Below are 16961 nucleotides of genomic sequence, written 5' to 3' on the forward strand. Positions count from 1 at the left end.
ATTAAAATTCTGTTTCTGTTTTTTATTTCTGTTTATGTTCATTTATATTTTCCAGAATTATTTTACAAATACAGTTTACTAAGGAATTTAATATATTTTCTGTATTTGTACTCTTTGTTTCTGGAGAGTAAAACCTTTGTGGTTTTGTACTCTATTGGAGATTAAAATCTACGTGATTTTAACGCTTGTGTCATTCTTTTACAGAAATGACTAATGATAATGTGAACCAAGCTGTTCTAATGGTGACTATCAATGCCTCAACGAGCCGAACAACACCGGCAGCATTGGCACTAGCGGACAAACCTGAAAAATTTTCCGGGATTGATTTCAAGCGCTGGCAGCAAAAGATGTTCTTCTATTTGACTACTCTAAGTCTCCAGAAGCATCAAGGAAGATGTTCCTGTGTTCTTCGATGAAACTCCAGAAACTGAATGCTTTCTCGTGATTGAGGCGTGGAAGCATTCAGATTTTTTGTGCAAGAATTATATTCTAAGCGGGCTGGAGGATGCTTTGTATAACGTTTACAGTGGCGTGGAAACGTCAAAAGAAATGTGGACTGCGCTTGAAAAGAAATACAAAACCGAAGATGTCGGGTTGAAGAAGTTCGTTGTTGCAAAGTTTTTGGACTACAAAATGGTAGATAGCAAGTTTGTTATTACCCAAGTTTAGGAATTGCAAGTGATTATTCACGATCTCCTTGCTGAAGGTATAAATCAAATTAATACTGATGTTGAAAGTAGTAATCTTAGTATTTTTACTAACAGAAATTTCATTGAAAGTCTTGTCATCAATGAAGCATTCCAAGTAGCATCGATGATTGAGAAGTTGCCTCCTTTGTGGAAGGACTTCAAAAACTACTTGAAACACAAACACAAGGAAATGTCCCTTGAAGATCTCATTGTTCGGTTGAGAATCGAATAGGACAACAAAGCTGCTGAAAAGAGAGGCTGTGGAAACTCAACAATAATGGGAGCAAATATTGTTAAAGAGAACAAAAAGAGGAAGAAGGCTTCTGGACCAAAATACAACCCAAGCAAGAAGCAGTTCAATGGAAATTGCTACAACTGTGAAAAAGCCGAACACAAATCTACGGAGTGTCATGCTCCAAAAAAGACAAGAAGAAGGGTCAAGCAAACATGGTTGAAAAGCATGATGATGTTGATGACTTATGTGTCATGCTTTCTGAATGCAACTTGGTGGGCAATCCTAAAGAATGGTGGATTGATTCTGGAGCCACTCGCCATGTTTGTGCTGTTAGAGAAGCTTTTGCTACTTATGCTCCTGTTGCCCCGATGAGACGTTTTCTATGAGAAATGCTGCAAAGGCCAAGATTGAAGGATGTGGGAAGATATTTCTCAAAATGACTTCCGACAAAGTGGTGACTTTGAACAACGTCCTTCATGTTCCCCGAGATTAGGAAGAATTTAGTCTCTGCTGGACTTCTTGTTAAGAATGATTTTAAATGTGTTTTTGTTTCCGATAAGTTTGTAATAAGTAAGAACGAAATGTTTGTAGGAAAAGGTTACCTCATTGAGGGCCTTTTCAAGCTGAATGTAATGGTTGTTGAAAATAATAATAAAATTTCAGCTTCATCTTACTTACTTGAGCCAAATGAATTATGACATATACGTTTGGGTCATGTTAATTATAAAACCTTGCAGAAAATTATTAATTTGGAAGTATTGCCTAAATTTGAATGCGACAAATCAAAATGTCAAATATGTGTGGAATCTAAGTATGTTAAACATCCTTATAAGTCAGTTGAAAGGAATTCAGATCCTTTAGACTTAATTCACACAGATATTTGTGATATGAAGTCAATACCATTTCACGGTGGAAATAAGTATTTCATAACTTTTATTGACGATAATACTCGATATTGCTATGTTTATACTTAATAGTAAAGATGAAGCAATAGACACATTCAAGCGATACAAAAATGAAGTTGAAACACAACTTAACAAGAAAATCAAAATGATAAGAAGTGATAGGGGTGGTGAATATGAATCTCCTTTTGAACAAATATGTTTAGAATATAGAATTATTCATCAAACAATGGCTCCTTACACGCCCCAATCCAATGAGATTGCAGAAAGAAAGAATCATTCATTAAAGGAGATGATGAACGCATTATTGATAAGTTCTGATTTGCCACAGAACTTGTGAGGGGAAACCGTTCTTACGGCTAGCCAAATACTAAATCGAGTACCCCATAGCAAAACACAATCTATTCCATATGAAAAATGTAAAGGAATGAAGCCCAACTTGAATTATTTTAAAGTGAGGGGGGTGTTTGGCAAAAATGCAAGTTCCTAAACCCAAAAGGGTAAAAATAGGACCGAAAACCGTTGATTGTGTTTTCATTGAATATACGACTAATAGTAAAGCATATTGATTTCTAGTTCATAAATCAGAAAATCCCGACATTCATAATAATACGGTTATAGAATCAGATAATGTTGAGTTCTTTGAAAATATATATTCGTATAAAAAGGAATGTGAGTTGATTGGTGAAGGATCTAAACGACCTCGGGAAGAAACAAAAGAAAACACACTTAACCAGGAGGATCCAAGACGTAGTAAACGTCAAAGAACGTCTACTTCATTTGGACCAGATTTTGTGACTTTCTTATTGGAAAATGAGCCTCAAACATTTAAAGAAGCTATGTCTTCTTCGAAATCATTGTTTTGGAAAGAGGTAGTCAATAGTAAAATAGAATCCATACTGAACAACCATACATAGGAATTGGTTGATCTTTCTCCTAGAAATAAACTGTTGGGTTCTAAATGGATCTTTAAGAGGAAAATGAAAGATGATGGCAATATTGACAAATTTAAGGCAAGACTTGTGGTCAAAGGGTATAGACAACGAGAAGGTCTTGACTATTTCGATACATACTCTCTAGTTACAAGAATTACGTCCATACGAACGTTAGTAGCGTTAGCTGCAGTTTATGGTCTTGAAATTCATCAAATGGATGTTAAGACAGCCTTCTTAAATGGAGAGTTGGAGGAAGAAATTTACATGGAACAACCTGAAGGGTTTGTGGTTCCGGGTAAAGAACAGAAGGTATGTAGATTTGTTAAGTCCCTTTACGGACTAAAACAAGCACCCAAATAATGGCATGCGAAATTTGACCAAACAATATTGTCAAATGATTTTAAAATAAATGAATGTGATAAATGTGTGTACATTAAAAATGTTCCAAATCACATAGTCATTGTTTGTTTATATGTGGATGATATGCTGATAATGAGTAATGACATTGCCAATATAAATGTGACTAAGCGCATGCTAACTGGCAAGTTTGATATGAAAGACTTGGGAGTTGCTGATTTAATTCTGGGAATTAAAATCCATAAGACTTCTCAAGGTCTGGCATTGTCACAATCTCATTATATTAAGACAGTACTTGAAAAATTCAAGCACTTGGTCTTTAAAGTTGCAAAGATTCCAATTGACGTGAATCTTGCATTAACATAGAACAAAGGCCAAAGCATATCACAATTGGATTATGCTCGTGTGTTGGGTTGCTTAATGTGCATCATGAATTGTACACGGCCAGATAAAGCTTGTGCTATAAGTAAATTGAGTCAATATACGAGCAATCCAAGTCAATCTCATTGGATGGCCATGAAACGAGTTTTGGGGTATTTAGTACATACCCAGGACTTTGTTTTGCACTACAGTAAATATCCTGCGGTCATTGAGGGATACTGTGATACAAATTGGATCACCGAATCAATTGATTCCAAGTCCACAAGTGGATATGTATTCACTATTGGTGGAGGAGCGGTATCTTGGAAGTCGTCCAAACAAACTTGTATTGCCCGCTCTACAATGGAGGCTGAATTCATAGCCTTAGATAAAGCCGGTGAAGAAGCTGGATAGCTCCGGAATTTCTTGGAAGATATTCCATTTTAGCTCAAACTGTTGGCACCAATATGCATACATTGCGATAGTCAAACGACAATTGGAAGGGCTGGGAGCATTATGTATAAAGGTAAATCTCGTTATGTACGACGAAGACATAAAACCGTTAGGCAATTACTCTCTAGAGGAATTATCACGATTGATTATGTAAAGTCAAGTGATAATGTGTCGGATCCACTTACAAAAGGCCTAACTAGAGAGGTAGTTGAGAAATCATCAAAGAGAATGAGACTGTGGCCGAGAACAAGTCATAGTGGCGGTAACTCTACCATGAAGACTAGAGATCCCAATATCTAGAGGTTCAAGGAGATCAAACAAAGTCATTAATGACGATTCAACATTGTCAACTAAACTTTTGGTCCATTTTCGTGATGAGACAATGTTCAGTACCAAGGATAAAACATTAAGGCTTTTTAATGATTTCTAAATTTGATATGGGGTATATCAAATAGTGTATCTACGGGATGACACGTTTAAGAATCACCTATGTAAGTGTGAAGTGTTAGCCGCTTCAAGGAGAACCTTGTAAGGCCAGTTCTCCACGCACATATGAAATCAGGCGGTGTTCATGGCTGAAACGAACACAACAATGAGAACCAAAGACGGTTAAGGGTTGTTTGTGTGACTTATGATTGTCTAGGTATACACCAAAGTTCGACGGTTCAAAAATATCAAATCTACCGATTGACCGAGTATATCCGACATAAGTTCACTACGGAAAGTTCAAAGATAAACCTACTTAGCCAGATGCAATTAATCCTTGCTTGCGAATCACACAGTTTTTCATGCATGTTTTCGTGATATAGCCATTCCCCATTCATGTGGGGGGTTGGGATTTTAAGTATATGATATGCTTAAAATAGGGTGAATGAGAAATGGAGGGAAATGAAATTTTTGAGTGAAATTTTAAGTTTCCCCTCTTGGCAAAGAGACATTGTCCCATATTGGAAGAGAAGAAGGTTTTTTATGGGTATATAAGAAATTGCTCTTCTTCTAGCTCTTAACGAGTTGAGAAGAATGCAAGCCTCGCGTCGTCGTCGTCGTCGCTCGGCTCGGCTTCGGATTTGGATTTGGTCAAATGATCGATTGATTGATTAATTTTTTGGACCAAATTTATTTGTTACTAGCAAATATTAATAGAAATATTATTAAATATTTGTTTTAATAACAGAATATTAATATTAAAATAAATATTAATATTAAATCCAATCTGTTTTTCAGTTGTGTATCTGAAAATTAAACTACCCTCTTCAATTTTCCTTCTTTATTTCCCTCTTTATTGTTGAGTAAATAGCCATTTATGTTATGACATTTATGTTGTGGTCGTTTTGCATAAATAGTCATTCTAAAGAGTTGCACCTCTTTAGATTTCAGCCCAACTTTGGCTATAAATACAAGACTATTTTGCTCAGAATTTCCATACGATTCTCCTCCTTCTTCTGCATACTTTTAACATCAAACAAAGCAACAGTAAGTGTGATTTGCTACCGAACTTTGTGTTCGCTGAAACACTAGGGTTTAAAGTATCACTACACCAGTGTGTAATTCGTTCTATCCTGGAAGGAAATAATCCACAACCTTGGGTACTAGGAGGGGATTAAATTCCTTAAGGAAACACTGTGAACTCAGTGGGCTCGGATTAGAATTCTATTTCTGTTTTTCATTTCTGTTTATGTTTATTTATATTTTTCAGAATTATTTTACAAATACAGTTTACTAACAAGATGAACCTTATAAATAACCTTGAAATTCTGGTTGTACTTTACGAATTCTTAGTTTGCATGTTATATGCCATATGCTAAATCCCTGTTTAAGAAAAATGTCATGCTTAATCTTGTAATTGAATAAATTCCTCGAAGAACTTTTAAATGATTAAGAAATAATGACTTGAAAAATGTAAACATGCATAGCGTTATAGGAAAAGAAAATTGTCTCCATTGTCCAAATATGTGAAATCTTTTGTACGATACTAAGGTATAGATATAGACATCATTTTTGTTTCCGAAAATGATATAGACAAACTAGTCCTACTATAAGTTGAGAGGTGTCAGAACTCTCTAAAAACTATATTAGATCTTTTTGTATGTGACACATTTTCTTTCTTACGCCGTTCCAAAAAAGAGTGATGCACTTTTAAAATTACAATCAACTATCTATACACTTCTCATGTTATCCTTATTGAGAAACTTGTATAATCACACAAATATTATTGTATATTTAAAGTCATTAATTTCAAAATCTTATACTCACACAAATATTATGGCCATAAGTTTAAAAAAAATCATTTTTTCTTGAATTCGGAACGGACTCAATACATAAATTCGACAGAACTTTAAGTCCAGTTCTGGGACACGTGAAGCGCTCGCGGCCTAATGGATAAGGCGCCTGACTTCTAATCAGGAGATTGTGGCTTCGAGTCCGCCGGGCGTATATCATTTTGTCAATAGTTTTCTCTTTTTACGTCAATCGCAGTGCTATTTGGTAAACCTGTTATAGTTATCTTTTACACATTTGTCACAAAATAAATGAGAAGAGACTCCATTTATGAGAATCAAAGTTTTTGAGAAATGAAAAAATCAATTAACTTGTCAACAAAATATGAGCTATGCATTACATTTCTTCAATATGGTTATGCCGGAAAAGGAAGAAAAACCCAAACGGGAAAATCAACATTCACAACGAATAAAGTGGTGAAAAATCTGCATTTTTTCAGCATTCGGGCAAACAGAACTCAAACAATTTTGTGTGTGTGTGTGTGTGTGTTTACTGATCCAGAACTTAGTGCCAATTCAAATGTTCAAATTATCAACAAATTTGAGAAATATTTTCAGTCAACAACTGCAACCTCGAAATCACTTATCATCTGCTAATACGACTGCATAACATCTATGTATTTAAGGCCCGTATCATATTAGTCCACATACAAAGTAGGGGCAGATCAATTGTTGTCAGCGAAGTGCACCAACAACCATTCTTAGGGCTGCCATTTAAGAATTAGCAAGTACTTATTTTGTCCAGAAATTTTAGACTAAAAATCTTAAATTCAGGATAGTTCCGAAAAATTTAACTGAAAATCAAGATGCATTGGCTAATTCCTAAATAGTAGCCCTTTAGAGTGGCTACCTGGTGTCATTTCTACATATTTGTGAAGCCAGTGAAGATGAATCTTCAATTGTTAATTACATCGAAACTATCTAGTTCCCGAAAGGGATCTATATACATCAGGCCAATCACTAACCAAAATGTCTATCCATGGTACAACAAAATAATACTCACGTTAACATCTTGCCAATCAACAAACCAAAATTTCTATCCCTGGTCGAACAAAATGAACGAGATGAAATGACTGAAACCGACACGGTCCTTCCAACTGCTATCCAATGTCTACACCAATCACATCAAATAGCTTCAGGGAATCGTAATTCGGGCGGACCAGGACCTAAAATCCCTTTTTGTTCAGTTATCTTGCCCAACCCTATAGATGGATCAGTCAGTCCACTCTTCTCCTCTTCATTCCACCCAATGACTTGCCAATCCATCTGAAACATGAGGAGATTTTAGTTAACCACTAGACCACTAGGAATAACATTGCAACAATGGCAATATTAAATAGCAAAAGACAGAGATGTTCTCTGCCAATAAACCACTAGGAATAACATTGCAACAATGGCAATATATAACCGAGATGCTGCTAAGTCGAACAATAACCCAAATCGTTCACTTCCAAAAACAAATTAAGTGGAATTTCCATGAATGATTATGTTTTTTAAACACAGTTTAAAGATCTTATGAAGTTGAACAAAGGCTTTAAAGGTGGACAGAAATTTTAGTCCTATCCTGAAGTTAATGTAGATTGTAGACTCTAGAAAAACCTACAAATCCTTGGAATCAATGCAGACTTGGCAAAAGATAGGATACAATGGAAGACTGAGATCCATACAGGTGATATCTACTAATTGGGAATAGGCTTTAGACTTGTTAGAGAACTTCTAGTATTATTATTGTTATTACTAGTATCTATATGTTTATAGTTAAGACTTATTTTTCACTTCTATTTTATTTGATATGATGATGACATGAGTTGAGCTTAAATGGAGAAATGAGTATTCATATAGCTCACCCCAACTTGTTTGGGACTGAGAATTAGTTGTTGTTTATCCTGAAGTTAAAGGTAACTTACCTCATCAGGATTGTGGCTTCCAACAGGCAAAAAGGGAGTCGTAAGTGGAGGTGCAATATCTGGATCAGGCTTTTGAAATATGAATGTGGTGAACAGACCTGCATAAGAAAAACACCACAAGGATGGTATATGAGTGAAAAATGTAGGAATATGACCAGTTTTTAGTAAATGGTCAATGCAGTGAACAGACTGATTACCTAAAACATCATATGATCTGGGAAGAAGTCTTCCCCTGGGATCAATAATGTTATGACCTGCATCTTGTAGCATCCCAAGAACTTGTGCTCTATGAACGAAGTAAAATGAAGGAAGAATCAGCTCTTCTGATAAAGTAATTTATCAGATCATATTTGCAAGACAAGAACTTTATCTATGGAGCCTAAAGACGCTTGAAACAATGGTCTAAATAAACAGACACTTTTAATAATCTAAGAAAACGAGATTGAAAAGGCTAAATAGATGCATCTTTATCACATAATCAGTTATTCCCTCTGAAACAAATAAAACCGTGTCATGCTAAAACTTAATTCAAGCACTAATACCAGGTTGCACAGAGGTTTATCCACTGTTTGCTCAGTTATTCCCATCCAGATAACCACCCTCACATAAACCTTCTACAAGGAAGAACGAAATTTAAGAGAAAATCAAAAAGACCAAGGTAGGGAAAAAAGTTACAATGAGAAAGAGAAAACTACCATGCAATCAACGACCCATTATATTTGTAAAACGATGGAAAAAGGTTGAAGTGATGGCTAACCATTTTCTTTCGCATTTACTAGGAAATACTATGTACACTTGGTGAGACAAGTACAAAGCATTTCATAACATGAAGAGAGTTGCTCTGATGTACACAAGTTGTATTAGATCCACCTGAGTGCTCCGTGAGTACTCAAGGCATGTATAAACTACTTTTTGACATAATGAGTGTTGCTATGGAGTACATACTTTCCCTACCTAAAAATTATAAGATTTAAAAGTTTAGCTTTAAAAGACTTAGAATACAGAAGTGCTCGTTAACTGGTACATATTAAGTTCATCAGTTTACTAAAAAGGTAACGGATTACGTGCTTCATCAATTATGTGCTAAACATTTCGGTAAATTTCATGATAGATTAAGATGTTGAACAAGTGAATGAAAGAGGCATGATGGTGAAGTTGTAGATTACGATTTATTACCTGTTATCATCATAAAAATCTGTCAAGTTCTGAATTTCCGTGTACTCAAGACCAGCCTCTCTGGCCAACCTGAGAAATATGACTTCACAAGTTAATTACAGGATTTATCTACATTGGAAGGATAAGAAAATGAGAAAAGCTAAACTATTTCTTCTCATCTTGGAAGTGCAAGATAAAAATGTTGGCATCTGAAGCTCAAAAAATTGAACCAAACAAATCAAAGAAACAGACAGATAGCCTATGATGTTCGTAAAACTTTGGAATAGAATACCCAGATTCATATCAAGAGAGGAGAAAGAGAGAGAACAGGTTTGGTTATTCCCATGTCCAGAAAAAGAATGATTTTATGGATGAACATTTGATCACATAAGTTTGATTGTGGATCATGGGAAGAGGCGGGGATTGGACACAGGGTCCTAAGAGAGCTATAGATAGAGATAAGGGGCGGGGCGAAGGTAAAAGGAAACAGCAAAACAAAGTCGAAATTTAAAAGAGGATGTTGAAAGACATGAACCTAAGCAGGCTAGGGAAATGAACCAAGCAATAGGTTTCAGCAGAGATGTCACTTGCAAACTTCAATTGGTACTTCTTGCCAAAGAAAGGAAACCTGAAATCCAATTCACAAGGGGGCATAATCAATCGCCTCAAAAGCGATACAAAGTAGGATGAAACAAAACTGAACACTAAGTGGCTTACATACTTCTCTTCCTCAACCTCAAAAGAAATCATGTAATTTTCTGATCTAATGCAATTAGGTACAATGTTTGGTTTCATCGCCCCGCTCCTATTATGGTATGCTTCAACATTCTTCTGGTATTTTGCCCTACAACAACCAGATGGTCAAATGAAGTGCAAACAACCAAACAAGACTAAACAGAAAAATAGCATAAATAGGGAACCAGCATCAATTAAGTCCCAACAAGGCCTTGAACACAAGAAAAGTCCCCAAGCTACATATGTTGTATCCTTATATTACTGAAAATAAATGCATATCGATGTCATATAAGAGGGGAAAAAACTTTCGACCGCCTGGAATGGTCTTTTATTTATAGAGCCCTAATTTTCTTTAAACTCCCCCCCCCCCCAAGAGAAAAAAAAAAAGACTAGAAAATAGATAAAAGAAAGCACAACAAATAAACACCTATAGATTCTTATGTCCGCCTCTAACTTATATGACATACTTCATCCAGTAGATCTAAATAATGTGAATATAAAAAATCAAGGTAAATACAGAAGAAAACTTTTTCCTTTCTCAGTTTGTTGAATAATGTGAATTTTCACTATGAAGAATCATGACTTAGTGACTTACTAAAATGTGCATACAACTAGACATTCTGTTATTCTCCATTCATCTCTTCAAGAAATATGAGAGTACAACAACCCTAATTTACAGCTGAGACAGTTAAATTTGGAAGTCCTATGGGCTCCTACTATGGTATGTTTCAACATTCTTCTGGTATTTTCCCTTACAACAACCACAAGGTCACATGGGTGCAAACAACCAAACAAGACTAAGCGGAAACTTGAGCCAAAATAAAATAAGCTATTTTAAGCATTAAAAAGACACCCCACTTCAGCAAGATGAAAAGAAAAAAGACTACAACAATGTAAGTCAACCATGCGGTTTTAGTTTCATACCATATAGTAGATGAGTCAGGAGTAATACCAAGAAAGTAACCCCCAGGTTTAAGCAAAGATGATACATTATGCAATAGCCTCCTTGCTTTCTCTTCACTATCAAAGCACACCTGCAAGTAAATATCAGATTAAATTTAATGATACTAATAGGTGATAGAAGTGTACATAAAAAAGACACAAGTACAAGAGCAGGTAACCTGTAAATTGTGCATGCAGAAAACAATATCGGCTTGCTTTTCCTTGTCCTGCCAATAGGAGTCTATATCTTCCTGCATAACAAATGTACTGGCATGCAATTAAATGTCAACTACACCAGTCATGCAATTTAACATAAAGAAACATACAACAAAATGGCTGAGAACTCAGTAACCATCTCGGACAAGAGAGGGAAATGACACCCCCACAATAAAAGCAATATTAATTGGATAAAACATTTAACTAAACAACAATTTGCTTTGTGTTGCTGAACAGCAACCAATCACACAAATAAGGAGAAGGAGAAAAGAAGAACTAAGGCACTAAAAAAAATGCCTAGCGAAACAGAAGGAAGGGCAAGAGACTAAAAAGGTACTTGCACATTGACTACTTGAAATACAAACTATAAAAGTAAAGCAGGAAGGCAGGAAGATTCAATCTTTTCAGATAAAATTTATTTCAACCTTGGAGCTAGATATCACATCAACAGTCTTGGTCATTCAAACAGACGACAGAAATTGATCAAGCAAGTAAATTACAAAACAGTAACCCACATTCCAAACAGAACCTAATAAAGAAAACCAACACAATCCCGGATTCATAAATTAAATAAGCATACACCAAGTAAATTATACCAAAAAAAAAAAAAAAAAAAGAAACAATTGTTGGACTCACAATACAAGGGTCAAGTTCAATGAACTCAGATGTGTACGCCTTCCGCTGACTTTCCCACGCTTCCTTCACTTCGTTCACCCCCGACGTTGCCACATCTATTCAACACAAAGCTCAAATTTTTATATATGAACGTTGTGTGTTAATGTATTACTCTTTCTGCTTCAGTTTATATGAAGGTGTTTGACAGGGGACCTTTGAGTACTATGTTGCGCGGACTCTCCAAAATGTTGTCGCACCCGTGTCGGATCCTCAAATAATACACTACTTTTGAAGGATCCGACACGCACCGGAGACATTTTCGGAGAGTCCAAGCAACATAACCTTTGACATATAAGCTAAATATATACCAAACATAGGCTTAGAATCTTGTTCTTACGCTATTAGTGTAGTATTTTACTAAGGATAAAGTGGAAATGTTAAAATTAAAGTCTCTAAATGTTTAAGTATGTCAATCGTTTAGGAAGAAAGAAAAAGGAAGAGTGTCTAATAAAATAAATAAAACAAATATATTATGTATGGGTATATATGTGATGTATAAACAAAAGTCCAACATTGGTAACTAGCATTGGTAGTGAAAAGAAGACGAAGCTACATATAAGATGTAGGAATACTCGTAATCGTGTGAGGCCTTTTACCAAAAAGCATAGGGCATGACCCAAAGCAAGACAGTTTCACACTATGCTAATAGTATCTTAGGGCTGCTGGTTTGTGTGTGTTTGTTTGCAAATATATATACTATGCGTGTGTGTGTTGTGTATCTCAGAAAAGAAGAAAATAATTCAAAACAGAGTGAGTAATACTGATCATACCAATACCGATGTAGTGACCAATTCGAGCTTCATCCCACTTCTCCACATCAGCTACTTTTCCACAATACATATCACATACCTACATATCATGTGTGTGTAAAAAACACTAAATCAGAAATTTCCTTATTTACATAAATGTATTATATGTAACATTCAACAATTGGGCAAGCATAATAAACAGTGTGATGAACGAGAGAGAGAGTAGATTTCATACAGTGGCATAAGGGGAGACGAAGATTTTGATAAGCGCTGTTTTAACGAAGTCGAGTAGTCGATGGTGAGTGGACTCACCGAGTCTGTGACTCGCCATCGTCATCTCCAAAACCTCTCCTACACAAAACCCTATTCAATACTCTCTGATTCAGTAGCTAGCTCGGAAATAGGCAGTGAAATTGTGAATTCTAGGACTACTTTTGTTTCACGAATGACACTATTAACATGAACAATCAAATAAAATGTCTTATGTCGAGATTTAAAAAAAAAAAAAAAAAAAGTGGTGTTTGTTAGGAATAGAATTCTATTTCAGAGCGAACGTGTGTAGAGAGTTTTACCTTGTGCATAAGTTATTTTTTCTCTATAAATAGAGGGGTCTTACCCCATTATAAACCATCCCAAAAATTCAATAAGAATTTCCTTTCTTTTTTTCTCTGTAATACTCTTCTTCTTTTATTGTTTCATAACACGTTATCAGCACGAGACTCTAACCAATTGAGTAGAAGCTTTGGGATTGAGCATAATGATTGTCAATTGTTCCATGAACTTCCTTCATGATTAAATTCTGGATTTAAGTTAAGCATTTTACTTTTCTCTTTCAAATTCTTGACATTCTACAATTTGATTTTAAATACAAAGAAAGACGATAAATTTTGATTGTAACTCTAATGGAGTTTGAAAGAAATTATAACCACCCAAAGTGGTAAAATTTCTATGCCTTGCCATGATCAAATTCATGTATGATTGTGGGCAAAAAATTGGAAACTCGTCCCATTGAATTTGCTACATTCTCATTCCCTTAAGAGAATGTGATAGCAATATGTGATAAGTCTAAAGAAGACAAAATTATTACCGTGAAGGTATCAATGGATGTGGACGTGGCAATAGACGAAATTATAATCGTCATCATTGTGATAATGGGAATAATAAGGATTCTCAAAATAATCTTTCACTTTGTGAAAGTAATATTTGTCATTGATTTGACATAAGATTTTATAAAGCATATATAGATGATTATGGTCCATTCATGATGTGAATGTGACAACATCTGATTTATGGATATATATTCATTCTTCAAAGAATATGAACGTGTTAGTGGTAGCGAATATACCACACTCACCTCTAGAAGGAGGTTTGAGATGATACAAGAAAATAATACCGATATTATGGCATGAATGGTCATTGGTCACGTACCTATTGTACGCCAAAATATTTTGGCAATGTAATTATTAAAGGGCAACAATAATGCAAGAAACATATCTTGCATATAATTTTGACCATGACCATAATAGTATAACTTTCTCCTTGAAAGAGATATATGACCGTATGGATGTTGATAAATATATGGTAGTACAAAATTAATTGAGAGCTCTGGAAGAGCCAATTACCACTATTTTGGAGAAATAAAATTGATTATCAATAAGATATTGTGTTGTAGTAAGTCTCAAAGAAATTTATTTAGTTTCTAAAGTATTCGCGAAAGCGGTTGGTCATACTGAGACTATAAATAAAGGAAAGGTTTAATATCTTCTATTACTACAACTTGTAGCGGGGTAATATGTATGTGAAAAGTTACCCGCTTTATTCTTCAGTTTGTACTACACAAATAAAAGAATGCCACAATAAAGTAGAACTTTATTGATATAAAACTCATATCATAATAAACTTGGAGTTTATTGATATCCAGTTGGCATAGGTGATTTAGTCATATCAATTTAAGTATGATGTGCAAAAATAAAAGATAATTCAAATGAGTAAACATTAAAGAACTAGAAAGTTCTTCACGAATTTTCCTAGGTTGTTTGTTCTCATTAATTAGTAGACCAACTAAAATTGGGATTGAATCCCATAAACGCTAGAAATATCAAAAGTGAATATGGGCCCATTCACTTGCCATGTATACCACATAAGATGCAATATTGTTCTTCTACTTTTATTGTTTTATCACACGTTATCAGCACGAACTCTAATCAACTGAGTTCCACCCGTCTACAAATGTGTCCTACTTTAGAAAAGCTGATGAAAGAAAGTCTATGAATCTAAATGGATCCAATTGGCATTGTTGAGAGTATAGCAGAGGTTAATACGTTTTCTTTAGAGCTATCAATATACGGGCGTGATTTCAAAAGAATTTATCATACATACGTTTCTTTATGGGTAAAACCCATAATACATTAATTAGTGGCTTATTTAATACTCAAGTTATAATTTGAGTATTAAGGGATAATAAGTTACAGAAACTTAATAAGACAAATAATAGTTCAAATGTAAAAGTCGATTTTCTTATATCAATATCCTTTACATTATAACTTTAGCATACACTAATTGCATTGATTATTTGGGAAGCAAATATGGATATCTCACATCGCAAACTTGGATCAAAGTTCAATTGTAAAAATATTTGTTTAATTGATTCATGTACGATACATACAATATTCAAAGAAAAGAAATATTTCTCTCATTTAAATATGTGTAAGGCAGATGTTACTACAATTTCTGGTAGTAGTAAATTAATTGAAGGCTCTGGAAGAGCTACTATAACTCTGCCTAAGGGAACAATACTTATCATAGAGAATGCAATGTTCTCCTCCAAGTCCAAGAGGAACTTGTTGAGTTTTAAAGATATCCGTCAAAATGGATATCATATCGAGACAATAGATGAGAATAATCTTGAATATCTCATCATTACCAAGAATGTCTCTGGCCAAAAGAGGGTTATTGAGAAGTTCTCATCTTTATCTTGTGGCATGTATTGGACAAAAATTAGTGCAATTGAGGCACATTCTATTGTAAACCAAAAGGTTATTGATTCCAATACTTTTGTACTTTAGCATGATTGATTGGGACACCCTGGATCGATTATGATGAGACGAATTATAGAAAACTCAAATGGGAATCCATTAAAGAATTTAAAGATTCTTTTAAATGATGAATTTTCTTGCACTTCTTGTTATCAAGGCAAGTTAATTATTAGACCATCACCAACAAAGGTTGGAATTGAGCCCCCTGCGTTTTTGGAACGTATACAAGGGGATATTTGTGGACCTATTCACCCACATAGTAGGTCGTTGAGATATTTTATGGTCTTAATAGATGCATCTTCTAGATGGTCCCATGTGTGCCTATTGTCATCTCGCAACCTCGCGTTTGCAAAATTAATGGCACAAATAATTCGATTACGGGCACAATTTCCCGATAATCCAATTAAGTCTATTAGACTTGATAATGCTGCTGAGTTTTCATCCCAAGCATTTAATGATTATTGCTTATCAATTGGGATAAAAGTGGAATATCCTGTAGCTCATGTTCACACTCAAAATGGTCTTGCAGAGTCTTTAATTAAACGTCTGCAATTGATAGCAAGACCATTACTCATGAAAACGAGGCTGCCCACTTCTGTTTGGGGTCATGCCATTTTGCATGCAGCAATGCTAGTTCGTCTCAGACCGACAAATTATCATAAATATTCTCCGTTGCAACTAGTTTTGGGTCATGAACCTAATATATCCCATTTTAAGAATTTTTGGATGCGCAGTATATGTGCCTGTAGCACCGCCATATAGCACCAAAATGGGTCCGCAAAGAAGGTTAGGAATATATGTTGGGTTTGAATCGCTCTCCATCATTCGCTACTTAGAAACATTGACGGGGGATTTGTTTACTGCATGATTTGCAGACTGTCGATTCGATGAGACACTTTTCCCAAAATTAGGGGGAGAAGTTGGTGAAACCAAACGGGAAATTTTGTGGAAAAACCTATCATTATCTCATCTTGATCCACGTGCCTCTATTTGTGAAAAAGAGGTGAAAAAGATTATCCAATTGCAAAGAATTGCAAATCAAATGCCAGATGCATTTACGGATTTGAAAAGGATAATAAAATCACATATCCCTGCAGAGAATGTTCCAATCCGTATTGATGTCCCTATTGGACAATCTTCTAGTGTCATAGCTAATGAGTCAAAAGCACACCTAAAACGTGGCAGACCATTAGGTTCCAAAGATCGAAATCCTAGAAAAAGGAAAACAAATGATCAAAATGACACTACTAAAGAACCTCATGAAGAAATCCACGATTTAATAAATTCTGAGATTCATGAGGAATCCACTAAGTCCGAGGCTCAAGAAAATAAGGAACTAT

The 16961-nt window shown here is 35.0% G+C and overlaps 1 protein-coding gene and 1 long non-coding RNA gene across 2 annotated transcripts; one reads left to right on the plus strand and one right to left on the minus strand.

Annotated features, from left to right (window-relative positions):
* The first annotated feature begins 136 nt into the window (after positions 1-136).
* Positions 137-1597, plus strand: LOC138891135 (uncharacterized). Its single transcript, XR_011407456.1, has 2 exons — positions 137-706; positions 780-1597. It is a non-coding gene; the product is annotated as an uncharacterized lncRNA (long non-coding RNA).
* A 5399-nt stretch (positions 1598-6996) lies between these two features.
* Positions 6997-13080, minus strand: LOC104235089 (mRNA cap guanine-N7 methyltransferase 2). The gene is made up of 11 exons (XM_009788769.2): positions 12822-13080; positions 12608-12686; positions 11799-11893; positions 11126-11197; positions 10929-11038; positions 9991-10113; positions 9805-9897; positions 9291-9359; positions 8312-8400; positions 8115-8212; positions 6997-7473 (listed from the first exon to the last, which is right to left on the minus strand). Exons 1-11 carry the CDS (start codon positions 12921-12923, stop codon positions 7333-7335), a joined length of 1071 nt encoding a protein of 356 aa, XP_009787071.1. The 5' UTR covers positions 12924-13080; the 3' UTR covers positions 6997-7332.
* Between the last annotated feature and the right edge of the window lie 3881 nt (positions 13081-16961).

This window comes from Nicotiana sylvestris, chromosome 5, assembly GCF_000393655.2.
Source record: "Nicotiana sylvestris chromosome 5, ASM39365v2, whole genome shotgun sequence".
Classification (NCBI taxonomy): Eukaryota; Viridiplantae; Streptophyta; class Magnoliopsida; order Solanales; family Solanaceae; genus Nicotiana; species Nicotiana sylvestris.